Source organism: Orycteropus afer, unplaced genomic scaffold, assembly GCF_000298275.1.
Source record: "Orycteropus afer afer isolate SDZICR_OR568_19922 unplaced genomic scaffold, OryAfe1.0 scaffold00067, whole genome shotgun sequence".
Classification (NCBI taxonomy): domain Eukaryota; kingdom Metazoa; phylum Chordata; class Mammalia; order Tubulidentata; family Orycteropodidae; genus Orycteropus; species Orycteropus afer.
Genome location: NW_006921654.1, coordinates 11812370 through 11826374, shown reverse-complemented (window position 1 = coordinate 11826374; position 14005 = coordinate 11812370). Strand labels below are relative to the sequence as shown.

At 46.7% G+C, this 14005-nt stretch overlaps 1 protein-coding gene across 1 annotated transcript; it reads right to left on the bottom strand.

Annotated features, from left to right (window-relative positions):
• Positions 1-718: 718 nt before the first annotated feature.
• GABARAPL2 (GABA type A receptor associated protein like 2) lies at positions 719-11615 on the bottom strand. The gene is made up of 4 exons (XM_007940374.2): positions 11579-11615; positions 11196-11251; positions 9873-10045; positions 719-809 (listed from the first exon to the last, which is right to left on the bottom strand). Exons 1-4 carry the CDS (start codon positions 11610-11612, stop codon positions 719-721), a joined length of 354 nt encoding a protein of 117 aa, XP_007938565.1. The 5' UTR covers positions 11613-11615.
• Positions 11616-14005: the final 2390 nt, after the last annotated feature.

Sequence of the window (14005 nt, the reverse complement as noted above, 5' to 3'; positions counted from 1 at the left end):
TCCATTTGTCCCCAGGAACTGGTGTGGCTCACATGTGGGCCCAGGCAGCCCTCCTCATGATGCAGGGTTAGCACCTCTGCCTTCCTGGCCTGGCTGTGCTGCCTCGGCCCCCACAAGCCCTCTTCCTGCCCCGGCAGATGCAGAAGCTGCTTCTCTGACCCATCCAAAGAAGGTGAATGAAGGACATGGCCACACTACAATGCCTTTACAAGAGGAAGTTTTATTGTTAATTATTTACCTTAACAGTTTTGGAAAGGAACAGATTAGGTCAGTCCAACATGATTGGCAGTTGGCAAAAATCTAGTGAAGCAAGTGTTCTGATTGCTAAGGTTTTAATTTGGATACTTTTAATACTTAGCCACCAAACACTTCAAACATAATCCAGAATAAACACCATCATCTTCCTCCCTTTCACTTTAATACCCCACCTACCTCACTTCAGTGTGGAAAGATCTTCATTAAATATGATTCCCAGAGGAGCAAATTCCCTGGACTGTATAGCCATGAGCACAATGCACAAAAAGAACAACTCAAAATAAAACTCTGTATGATAATTTACTAGTCTACAGAAACAAAACCTTCCAATATATTAAGAAATAAATCCAGTTACAAATGCACTAATAGGTCTATGTCAAGAGGGTCTGTGTAATAACTGAAAATGGCCAGCTATTTACAAGATACACAAACAAGAACGGTGCACTTAGCCCAGCGCTGGCCCTCAGAAGCCAAAAGTGTTCTCTCCGCTGTAGGCCACATATAAGAATCCATCTTCATCTTTTTCCTTCTCGTAAAGCTGTCCCATAGTTAGGCTTGAATGAGAAAAACAAAAAAACAACATTGAGAATTGGAATTGGTTACCAGGTTCAGCATAAAGATGGCTTGTGGATAAGAAAGTACTTGCAAGAAATAGTAGCTACTTCCTTAGCTACTCCCTACCACACCTTTGGGGACAGGTGGTAAACATAATTCCTTCATTCATAGGGAGTTCTGCAGACCAGAAATAAAACCAGGAAGACTGTAAGATAAATTAGGTCACCAGGAGTCATTAGATAAGACTAAGACTAAAACTAAAGTCTCCAACCTCCTGGCCCTAAGACAAGGCTATTAACCCTTCTGTGACCCTGGGACATAAAATGTCCACCTACATTTTCTGCCTCGGGTTTAGTGGGAAGATGCTATCCCGCTTTAAATGTATGCTGCCATGTGCCTGTGTAAGTATAAAATCTGAAGCAGCAGGCCTCATCCCACCAACCCCAGCACAAATGACTCCTCAGGACATGTGTCCCACTAATTGTATACGGTCACTATGAGTCAGAATCAACTCAATGGCAGTGGGTTTGGAACTTTTTTAAACTTACATCAATTATTGAAAACATGGTTTCAACAAAAAAATTTAAAACAAAATGATTTGGTCTTGAAAGAGTTAAAGAGGTCAGCAGCATGTATGGGTGTGGCTGGTTAGCACATTAATACTTTTTAAAATGTCCAAGGCCAGGAAAAACCTAAACAAAATGAAAAGCCCGAGGGACCCATCCCTGTATGGGTGAAGGAGCTAGGTAAGGAAGAAGAGTACACTGGACTTTGGGCCTCCTCCAAGCTGGTTCGCTCAAGATTTATAATGTGTACCTGACGTGGTGAGCGCAAATGGGTTCACTCTGGAAGCTGCCCCACCAAAACCCTGTCCCCAGCGATCTACACTGGCATCATCAGAGAAAAACAAGTTCTTTTCCTCATATGTATTGCAAAAGAACCCTCAGATTATATCTGGAATCCAAAGAAGCCCTGCCCAACCTCCCAAGAACCCTCCAGAAATAGATACTCCTCAAACTAAACATGTGTGGGTGGGAAAGCTGGCTTTCCCTAACTGTAAAACAGACTGCAGTGGAGGAAACCTAACCAGTTCTCTGCCATGAAACGAGTTGTGCCCAACTAAGACTAGTAACACCTGGAACCCCATGCAGGCGTGGGCCACGTGACTACTATTCCCCGGAGCAGGAGGCGCAGCATCCCTCAGGCTGACTAAGCCGCAGTGTGACTGTGAGTGGCAGGGTCAAGCAGGACCAGCCGTCACACCCACCTTCTGAGAGCCTGACTGAGACAACCAAGGTCGCTAGCCCAGACAGGTTATGAGAAATGCTTAACTGCAGGCTCCATTCAACAAGGGGCTGCTAAGGGAGACAGGGAGGGTTCCAGGCCCTCCAGCTAGCACAGCAAGCAACGAGGGCCCCACCCTGCTGCCTTGCTCCTGGCTGTTGAATGGCTAAAGCAGGGACCCAGGCTGCATTTATAAAGAGAAGGCTGGCTGTTTCTTTGCTGTTCCTTCTTCCCCATTTGCAAGCTTAGCCTGGCAGGCTGTGTGGGTAAGATAGGAGGACTAAATAACAGTGTGGGTAGATGAGTATGAGGAAGAAATGGCCGGGCATTAGCATCTTGTGCAAAAATACACTATGACAATCTCTTGCCCTGGAATTTTTAAGGCCAGGATTCCCTACAACAGAACTGTCCAACAGAAGGAGATGTTATCTGTCTGTGCTGTCTAACACAGGAGCCACTAGCTACATGTGACTACTGAGTACTTGAAATGCAGTCAGTCTAAACTGTAGGATAAGTGTAAAACACAGGATTTTAAAAGACTTAGTATGAACGGGAGGTGGGGGTGGGGTGAGGGTGAATAAATGCTCTAATTTTGATTACATACTGAAATAATACTTTATATATATATATATATTATTTATATATATATATATATATCATATATATATATCTGAAGGAGCTCTGGTAGCATAGTGCCTAAAGCACTTGACTGCTAACCAGAAGGCTGGCAGTTCAAACCCACCAGCCACTACTCGGAAGGAAGATGGGGTCATCTACTTCTGTAGTGATACTGCCTCGGAAACCCAAGGAGGGGTCGCTATGAGTCGGATCCAACTTGACGGCACATAACAACAACATATACATACATACATACATACATACATATATATATATATATATGAGATGTTATTTCAATAGTGAAAATCATAATAAATATATTAAAATTATTTCACCTATTTCTTTTTTAACATGGTTCGTAGGACATTTAAAAGTGTCTGTGTGGTTCACATGACTTTGCTATTGATGGCACTGCCTTAGACCATGCGAGGACTGGAAGCAGTGAGTAGGAGGAGGCAACCCTGCCCGAGAACACTCAGAGCAGTGGGTGCACGTCTGAATCACTGGGGATCGTTTGACAATCTCCATGTACCAGCCCCACTTCAGACCAATTAACGTAGCATCTCTGGAGGTGGCACCTAGGCATCAGTTTTTTTGAATGTCCAAGAGGATGCCACACGCTGTCAGGTTGAAGGGGAGAGGTGTTTTTCATTTTGTTTTGTTTTTTGAGATACTCATCTTCAAGAGCCATGTGATTAGGAAGCAGAGTGAAGAGCCAGCAACTAGCAGAAGGACTTCAACATGTAGCTGTATATCCCAAGAAGACCCTCACCCTGTTGAAAAAGGCCCTCGGAAAGAGGCTATGGGAAAATATTATGGCTACTGCCAGAACTCCATGCTCACTTTTAGCCCGTGTCCAGGGTGATTCTGATGGGACTATCGTACCATCTCCCCACTCCTATTACCAAATGGGCTTGTGTTTAGATGCAGCAACAGCGGACACTGTGGATGATTCAAGGGCAGCCACCCCTTGGTGCATCTGGCAGATTGAGTTCTGTGCTTCTCCTAACAAGTTAGAAGCCCTCATGCAATGCTTCTAAAGCCCAGCTAGTCGATTAGAAATATCTGACCTTGAGACAGCTCAGGGGGCAGGAGGGCATGGGGGGATGGACACAGGGAAGAGGTAAATACAGGGAGGAAGTAGGAGGGGAGCTGTTGCATTGGGGTAAATTGTCAATGTCATGAGACAAGGTGTATGTGAACTGCTGTATAGAAAGTGAATTTGCTCTGTAAATCACGATAGAAAAGAAAAGAAAAACCTGACCTTTAGAAGCACCAGTGGCCCAGCCCACACTTTGTACAATGCCCATGGCAAACCACCACCACTAGGACCACTGCTGTCTGAAGTCAGCTCAGACTCTGCACCCCGACTTTGGACTTTCGGCAGGGCCATAATCGTGTGGCTTTTGTTCTTTTCCACCTTTAGAGCCAGTGGTCTTCGAGGTAAAACTTGGGTTTATCGATTTGTTTAACCAGTACCCTAACAGCTTTAGAGACCTAAGAAAAGCCATAATCAGAATAGCAAACATTATGCACCAAATATATAGTCTTAAGTGCATTCCACATACTAACTTTTTATCCTTGCAACCGTCTTCTGAGGAGATACTATCCTCCTCCACAGTTCAAAGACAAGGAAACCGAGACACAGAGAGGTTAAATGTGTGTGTGACCCAAGGTCACAAACCTAGCAAGAGTTCCTAACTGCCAAGCTATGATGCCTCCCAAGGAACACACCCAGGTCTGCTGCAGTGACGCGACACCAGAACCCTGTACCTTCTGCAGAGTCCTTCCTCAGAGAGGCACCTCTACACACCAGTGTGCATGTACCAGCCACTGGCATCTCATCCAGCTGCCCATCTGGGTTCAGCAGGTCTGGGGTGGGGCCAAGATTCTGCATGTCTCACACGCTCTGGGGAAGGCCAGGGCTGCCAGTTCCACATCACTGGCTGAGGAGCATGGTCTTAGAGCGTATTCCCTCAGATCCTGTAATCCGATAGGTCAATGGTTGTACCTAACGACTTACAAAGTCCTGTCACTGTCTCCTTTTCACTGTCACACTAGCTTCATGTGGAAACTTTATTAAGTTGGCAGCAGCTGTGTGTCCTTATACTCGGGATACCCCCTGGGCAAGTAACCTGAGAGGTGACAATACTCAATGCTGGGAGCTGAAGAAATCCATTCAGCAGCCAAGACTGAACACCCACCTGATTTCCACTACACAGCTGGGTGTCATGAAGCTAGACACGTACATGTGCACAGAATGATGATTTGCAGATAGTGCTTGTGGGATCGGGCCACACACACATGCAGAGTCACAGTGACCTGGCCTGCAGCCATAAAGAGCTGGGCCATAAATACAATTTTTAAAAAAAGTTCTATATTAAGAGGATATTCAAGTGCCTGGTGGAACCCCTGAGACTATGGTCCCTAGCTGCCCCTCAGGTCTGGAACTGAACCCAGTCCTGTGGCTTCCAGCCAAACAAAAGACAGGCATATGAGCTGAACATTTACATTAGGGAGATACACTCCTTGTAGAGCTCAATCATGGGCAAATAGAAGGGCTGTGTATGCATAGGGAGACGGCTCGGGGGGCAGAAGTCCATGGGAGGGAAGGACACAGGAAAGATGTAACTATGGGGAAGAAGTGGGAGGGGAGCTGTTGCATTGTGGGAAATTGCAGTCAATGTCATGAGACAAAGTTTATGTAAGCTGCTATATGGAAAATGAATTTGCTCTGTAAACTTTCACCCAAATCACAAAAAAAATTTTTTAAACGAAAAGGATATTCAAGTGGAAGCCCAGGAGGCAAAACATGACCCTCAACACATGCCCATAGCAGCCTTGGAAGGCTGGTGTTACCAGTTTCCCACAAGTTCCATAAACCTCTGAGAAGTCAAGCTTCTCTAGAATTCAGAGAGGCCTGAGCTACACAGCACTGTCACTGCTATCCTGCTGGAAGAGCCTTAAGCACAGAAGTGCTCATGTAAGCACAGGCTAAGCTGCACAAGCTTGCTAGATGCCCAAGAACTCGTAAGCAGCGCTCCAACTCCATGGCTTCCTGCCTAAGTAACTGGGAGGTGGCTGAAGAAGACACCCAAAAGTGCTTCCAATAGTACGTGCTTCTTCCCCAAACACACTCGTCCAAGAAGGATGCTGCTGCTGAGTACCAAGGGCACTGCCACCTTCCAAGTTCAGAGTCTGAAGAGAAGAGAAACAGGAAAAGGAGCCAGTGGCACATTCAAGCTATAGAGCCAATCTACAGTGTGTTGGGACCTGAAGTGCTACATGAAATCAATCTAAATTGCCCCCTAAGAGCCTTTTGCCTTTTGCCTGTCCGTCTAGGGTCACACAGATCCCAGGAAGAAACAAACCAGTACTAAAGGCAAGCTGCAGGAGGATCACATTCAGGATGGCCAGGCGACTGAGGGCAAACATTACTTCCATGCTCCTCAGTGGCCTTATGATTTGCCAGCAGGTGACCCAGAACCTCAGCTCAGCCTTGGACCAAGGTCAGGTCACAGTGGCTGTGGAATCCAGCCTGACTCTGAGTTGGCTAGACTCATGAGCACACCTGGCCACCCATCTGCCTGGGAGCCCATGTGCTTCCACTGGACCTGGTTTTAGCTCTTTTCTAGAGGGTGGGAATGGGTGGGGTGAGAGGACAAGGACCACCGTGGATCCTAGAAAGGCACTGGGGCAAAGTGAAAGTTAATACAGCCCTGATGGCTCCGATATTTTATGGTACACCTTAACAATTGACTGTCTTTTATCAGATATTCCTCTTCCTGGGATCACTTCTACTGCTGGAATAAATCCTGTTCTTAAAAAGGAATTATGTATTTATTTACCCATAAATGATCAAGTGTTCATTTAAGCCCCTTAATGAAGAATGATGGGCTTTCACAGCTTCCTTTTACATGGCATCTCTTTGAGACCTAGAAACAACTAAGCACCATAATCTTAAACAGCACACGTATCTCGATGTCAAATTAAAACATCTTGAACCAAGCACAAACCTATTGCCATTGAGTCCATTCTGACACATAGCAACCCTGCAGGACACAGCAGAACCCCCACAGCTTTCTCTTGCACAGCAGCTGGTGGATTTAAACCACCAATCTTATGGTTAGCAGCTGAGTGCTTTAATCACTGAACCACCAGGGCTCCTTAAAACAGCTCAAAGAGATTTTATTTCATAAAATACCTGTTTCTATTTTAAACACAGGATTAATTAACAGGGCTCTTGATTATGTTCTAAAGAAAGACCAAAAGGTAAGACCACTGCCAGGCCCAAGTGTTCCCCTCTAGTGCCACAACTCTGGAAAACCTGTACAGCAATGTTCTTTCTCAGGTCCTATCTACACCAAGGCCTAGTTCCCCTTTCCTTTTAGGTCTGATTCCTGATGCAAGCACCTAGGCAGAGACTTTAACTTCCTAACACTATGTGGGAAAGCAGCAGTTCAGATCCTTTTTAAAAAAGGTTTTTTAAAAAGGAGTAAGAACTCAGAAAGATTTTAGGAAGTAGGTAAAACTATTAGGGCCTCTGTCTCTATTTCTAAGGTGTTCTAGTGGCACAGTGGTTAAAGCACTCAGCTGCTAACTGAAAGGTCGGTTTGAAACCACCAGAGGCTATATGGAAGAAAGATGTGGCAGGTTACTTCCATAAAGATTTGGAAACCTTAGGGGCAGTTCTACTATGTTCCATAGGGTTGTTTTAAGTCTGAATCTACTGACAGCAATAAGTTTGGGTTTTTTGGTTTGGTCTCTATTTCTAGAATTAATATTGGAATGGGGGAGGGCTCCTGCAGGCCAGATTCATGCGTTGTCAATTCTGATTCCCCAGCCACTCTTAGAAGGCTGCAAGCAGTAGCTGAAGGTTAAAAGCTGCCCCGGGTTTCCCCAAGGAGCCTAGAAAAAGCTGAGGAGGAAGAGACTGCTGATCCACCACAGGGGAGGAGCAGATGAGGCTGAGTAACAAAACAGCTTATGGGGACCCTAAGGCACTTTGAGTGAGCCTTGGTGGTGCAGCAGTCAAGTGCTTGGCTGCTCACCCAGAGGTCGACGGTTTGAACCCACCAGCCACAGCGCCACAGGACAAAGATAAGGCAGTCTGCTTCTGTAAAGATGACAGCTTTGGAAACCCCACGGGGTGGTTCTACTCTGTCCTGTAGGGTTGCTATGAGTCAGAATCTGGGCAGAGGGTTTTGGGTTTGGAAGGCACTTTTGTTTGTGCTATCAGGTGATTAGCACTGGCATACAGCACAATGATGTCACATACTACCTTTGTTTATAAACACATTTGTTTTCAATAAAACCCCAAAATGAACAAGGAACTGCTTATCAAGTGTACGAAAGGAGGTCATTAACTAGGGCCAAACACACCGAGGACATCGACAGGGGCTTCTGGACAGTGACTGAGGGAGACTCAGAAGGCAGTGGCTCTTCATGACCTCTGTAAACACTGCACTGGGGAAGCAGGATCAGGATTTGGGTTCCTGGTTCCTTCACCTAAAATCCAGACTTGGGTCACTGGTCTAATCTGCTTTAAGATGGGTTCTTACCAGGCTGTAAAGGCAAATGGAGCTTGGAGGGAACATGGCCATGAAGCAGCCTCTGCTGCCTGGATGGAGAATCACTTTTCACTTCCAATTCTATTTATATCTCAGAGGTAATGGGGGAGGGGACAGCCATTTCAATGGCTAGATTAATGAGGAGACATCAGAGTAATCTTCCTGTTCACAGAAGCCCGTTTCACTTCCTTCGATACCCTTTAAGAAGTACGGCAGGATCAGAATTGAGGAAAACAAACTCAATGCCTCAGGTACTAGTCATCTACTTCCTCCTCCAAGAAGCCACTTCCAAGAAGGAAGAAACACAGGGTGGCCAAAGCTCTGCTGAAGTTGCAGGTGGCAGGAATGAAGATTTAGCTCTCCACAACCCTAAGGGAAGTCGAAAGTGACCACAGATACCCGGGTTTCCGCCCCTGGTGACTAGTGCACCCAGCAACATACTGCGCAGAGGCCTGTGGAGAAGGCTGGAAAAGCCCAATGGAGTGACAAGGATCACCTCTGGCAACACCACAGCTGTCACAGACCAATGGCACTTAGCGGGCAGGCCCTGGCCTGTCTCTGCAGGAAGGACATTGGCCTTAATGAAGAGCCTCTAATTCCTCCCATGTCCTGCCTTTCTACCAAATACCAAGAAGGAGAGGTGGTAAAGATCTGGAGAGCGGAAATCAGACCTAAAAATAGCCAGAGCCTTCCACCTTTAGTAAAATGAGGTCTGGAATCTGGCTTAGGTCTCTTCTGGAGCTTTTGAGGATTTCCAAACAGAGCCTATCTTGGTCACATTGGGCTAGTTCCCAGGGCTTGTGAAAGTCTTAGTTTCAGAAATACTACTTTTGGGGGTAACAAAAGAAACCCAAGCTAGTCTTGGATCATCAAGATAACAACCAGCCAGGAACTCTCACTCAGGGGAGAGGTAAGGGCCAGAATCTGGTTCAATCAGTAACAGGAAAGGACTGACCGGTCCCTTTACCTCCTTTTCCACAGGAGACAAAAGCTGGGTCGTCACCTGTACAGAAGAGAAGAATTATGATGCTCCTGTCTAGATGTAGACACCTGAACAGCTAGAGTATGGGAGCTATTACTCTGCCGGTCAAACCAAGTGGTACCCAGGGAGGCGTCAGTCTGTAGAGAGCCCTTAGAGCCCTTTACTGGACAGCAGTCATTTTAACAGACTTCAGGATCAACACACTCCCAGTGGCAAAAGCTGCCTGGGTTGGCAATGAGCTGAAACTAAGCCTCAGTAGGGACCACAAGCTCCTGGTGGAGTGACAGGGCTGATCTAGAGAAAGCTTCGCTTCAGATCTCAGTTCTAAGCCTGAGTCTGCAACTGTTTTAAAGGGTTCCTAGGGGTCTGAGGCTAGGTTTCATCATTTGCTTTTTAAAACTCCGGGTCTTGTTCTACTTTCTTAACGCAAAGTGCACTCCATGTACTGCAGACCTTCTTCATTTTCCTGAAGCCCCTGATATCAGGAAGCACAAAATCCATGTTTCTAGCCAGAAGCTTTAGGGTTTTTAGACCTCCAAAGTTTTGAATTCTGTAAGGAGCTGAGCAGATGGCCCATACAGAGGGGCCAACTAGTAACCAACTCTCACCTGGACTGTGGAACTGTCTTATCCACAAACAGGAAGATGGCCTTTTCAGAAGGAAGTTGGATCCTTTTCCTGATGATCCACATGAACTGAGCCACAGTGATGTCAGATGGAACCAGATACTTCCGTTTGTCAATGTCAACAATCTGAGAGCCTGAGACTTTTTCCACAATCACCTGGGAAAGTAAAGAGAAATGAGGACTGGATATCTAAACTGAGGCTCTGGCTTCAAATTGTCAGGGGAATTGATGAACACAGTGTGGGCTGGAAAGTAGGTGGGAAACTGCATAGCATTAGAAAATAAACCCCTGGTTAGTAAACCACACACACTGGAGGTTGAGGGCTGATATAAATGTGTTACATGGAAATGGTAAGTGCTTTTCTGTGGTCAATTATATTTCTCATCCCTGATCTCAGCCTGCATAAGACAAACACAGCCCTTACTACTAAGCTTTACAACATTTTGGCCAGACCCAAGAATATCTGGTGAGGGTTTCATGTATAGCTTGTTACTCCAAGGACCTTGACTGGATCCAGCTTTACACTACAGGAGAATTAAAATTCCAAGGAACCCAGGAGCCAAGAATGGATAGACTAATGGGAATGACTGGCAGTCCGAGCCAGCCAAGAACCATATTCCTTATCTGCCTTGCTTGGCTGCTTCTATGTGAACTATGTTTTTTCAAATGTGCCCCATCCCCAAAAGAACTGTTCACAGGCAAAGAGCTTCGGTAACAGGACTGGACGTCCTTCAGTAATCAGGAAAGATTACAGAACCTACCTACTCCGGCATGGAAGAAATACAGAATCATATTTATTGTCAATTAAGGGGGAACCAACGGAGCAGGGGGAACGTTATCTTTTCAGGGTATTTTTTGGTCACCAAGGATGACAAGGTCAGGGTGAGGAAAGGCTGCTAGACGTTAGCTAAGGATGAAGGCTCAAAGTTAAAGATGGATGAGCCTGAAGTAGTATTTCCACGACCAAAGTGACAGTCTCCCTCCACCACCATTCCCCAAAGTGGCAGTGACCTGTTGCCCTGTCCTAGAACAACGATCCTTATATAATTAGCGAGGGAGCCCAGAGGCTGCAGACAGCTCGCTGGCCTAGATCCGGAGATTCAGCACCGAGGAACCCTGAACAGCACCAGCCTGAGCCCCTCTCGCCCAGCCCCTGACCTCCCTAACCCAGCCCGGCCGGTCTGCCACTGAAACTGGGACTAGAACCTCAATTTGTCAACTGTTGAATGGCCTAGGGGCCCAAGTACGGGCCTCAGACGGCAGGGGTGATAGCGAGGTGAGGGGGCGGGGGAGGCCGAACACTCACCGGAACCCGGTCGGGATATTTCGCGCGGATTTTCGCGGATTCCACGCATCTGTGTTCTGTGGGGGGAAACACAAGGGGCTGACCGCCGCGCCTGTCCGCCCGACTGCTCCCAAGACCCCAGCCCTCCTCCAGCTGCTGCTACGTGCGCACGCCCCGGGCCCCGGTTCCCGCGTCCCTGCGGTCGCTTTTCTCCGTTCCCTGTCTCCCGACCCGATCCGCGGCGGGCCGAACGGGCTCAGTGGGCGGCTGCCCGGGGTGCTAGGACCGTGGCGACCCAAGCCTGGGGCGCGGCATCCGCCCCGCCCGGCCTGGCCCAAGGAGTGGGGGAGGGGGCCCACCCGCCGCCTCAATCCCCAGTAGCCGGCCGACGCCCGGGCGCTCACCCAACGAGTGGTCCTCCTTGAACATCCACTTCATGGTGGCGGCGAGGAAGGGATGAAGACGGCTCTCGGAGCCGAAGAGTTCAGCGCACCAACCACAACAACAACGACGGCAGCGGCAGCTGCGGCGACAGCGACTACACGGCGGGCGGGACTTCCGTCTGTCGGAGCCTAGCAACCGGGGGGCGTGGCTTCCGGCGCCGCTCACCGGACCCCCCAGGCTAAGGGCGGGGCCTCAGGCAAAGGGGCGGGGTCGGAGTGCACTCCGCGGGAAGCTGGGGGTGTGAGGATGGTGGCCTTGGCGACAGGTTGGGCGGGTTCGTCTATGAGGGGATGTTCCGGGAACTGATGACTGTAGGGGAAAGAATACTGATGACAACACGGAGGTTAAATAGTGAGGATAGTCATAACAGACTGCCTTGGACGTTGAAATCAAATTTAAACTCCCATTTTCTTAATTTGTTAATAAATTTTTAAACATTTAAGAAAAGGTATCACAAATACTAATTTGAAGAGTGGACCATCACTGATCACTAAGAGACCCCTTAACCTTAACTAGCGGAGTTAGAGGCGACTGTCAGGCTTAGAGAATTCCCCTGGCAGCTGGTCACGAGTCAGGCTGGCTTGTTTGGAATTCGGATTGGGGTTCAGAATTCTGAGCCTGGGCTGCGTGTGTGTCACCTGCCTGGGCACACGTCTTCAGGTTTTCTAGTCAGTGATGTAATTCCTTTCTTCCTAGTAGCATCATCAGGGCTGCCAGGTTTGGGTCATCCTCTGTTTATAAGCTGGTGAATATGTAACAAGAATATTCACTTAATTAAGCACATGACCCCTGTCACATGTTTGTGATCCTGCTGCAGCTGGAAGGCCTATGCCTTTAAGCGTTGTCATTCATCATTTTCTACAGTTGGAATTCCCGGTGACTGCTGTGGAATCTAACTTCATTCTGAAACATTTTTGTTATTTTAAGATTATGTGTCTGAGTAACCAACATAGCTTTTTATTTTTAATGAAGTGAGAAATCCTTTGAATTTCATACATAGAAATTAGTATTTTTTGCATACAGGAGCACAGTTCTAGGGGCGAGGAAACAGCACTGAAGAAAGCAGACATTTCTCTTCTTATAGAGTTTACAGTCTAGTTGGGCGAGACAATAAATATGTCAGATCATTACAGATGCTCTTTAGAAAAATAAGGGTAGGTGACTAGAGGGTCGTGGTGGAATAGGATGCTGTTTGGATAGGGTGGTTGGCATATTCTAGGAACAGGAAAGAATCTGTGTGGCTCCAACTGAGTAAACAAAGGGGAGTTTTTTCGGACATGAGATCACAAAGATAGGAAGATCTAGAATGAAACTGTGTTGAGCTTGAAATGCCATTTGAAGAATTCTGGATTTTATTCAGAACAATGGAAGTCAAAGGAAGGTTTTGAGCAGAGGTGTAATAGTCTGACTTGCCTTTTTAAATGATCTGGAGAGCTTCTTTGTTGACAGTAGACTGTAAGGGGATGAGGGTGGAAGCAATGGCCAGTTAAGAGGCCATTATGATAATCCAGGTGAAAGGTAAGTTAGCTTAGATCAGGATGGTGTCTATGGAAATGGTGGGAAGTAGTTGTATTCTGGATTTATTTTGAAGGTAGAGCCAATAAAGTTTGGATGTAGGATGTGAGTGAGAGATCAAAATCAAAGTACTTAAAAGGATAGAATTGCCATTTACAATTATAATATATAGGGTGGTACCAGTTTGGAAGTGGAATAGAGAGTTGAGTTTTACATATATGAAGTATGAGATGTCCAAAAGACACATCCAGATGAAGATGTAGGTAGATAAATGGACTTATGAGTCTCAAACTCAAGGAAGAGGTTGGAGGTACAGATACACATTTGTCATGAGCATATGGATGGTGTTTAAAGTTGTGGAACTGGAGGGCATCAGCTAGAGAGCAAATGAAGATAGAAAAATACCTACTTTACAGACAGCATTAAACAAAGGGGAGTGGAAATGGTTGTTCATTGTGAGCAGATCAGTGGAGGAGCTAGAAACTGGACTCCAAATCCCTGCTTCCGTTTTACAAAGCTGGTCAAAGTGTCCTGGCCCCAGGCACGTGTACAACACCTGGGACATGAAACATTTCTCAGCGGAAAGAGCTACCCACTGCTCAGCAACCCACAGGCAGGGCTCCTGATATTCTCAACACTGTGCAATGTCTTTCTGTCTTCTATCTACTTTCTTGGTGTCTTCTTCCAGGTCATTATTCTACTTGGCTTCTCTGATCTGCAGTGATAATACGTATCATCTGCTTTACCTGTTGGGCCATTGTTTTCACCTATTGACTGTTCCGAAGACACTGGGTAATTTGAGGGGGTGGCTAGCTGAGATGAGTCAGAGGAAACGTAGTATAATGAATATATGTGCAATCACACATGAATAG

What these genes read in the sequence shown, in the direction of transcription:
- GABARAPL2 (XM_007940374.2), bottom strand. Translation starts at nt 11,612, where the DNA reads ATGAAGTGGATGTTCAAGGAGGACCACTCGTTGG. An exon ending in CAAGGAGGACCACTCGTTGG is followed by an intron (nt 11,252 to 11,578) that starts GTGAGCGCCCGG and finishes TTCCCCCCACAG; the next exon opens with AACACAGATGCGTGGAATCC. An exon ending in AAGACAGTTCCACAGTCCAG is followed by an intron (nt 810 to 9,872) that starts GTGAGAGTTGGT and finishes TTCTCATTCAAG; the next exon opens with CCTAACTATGGGACAGCTTT.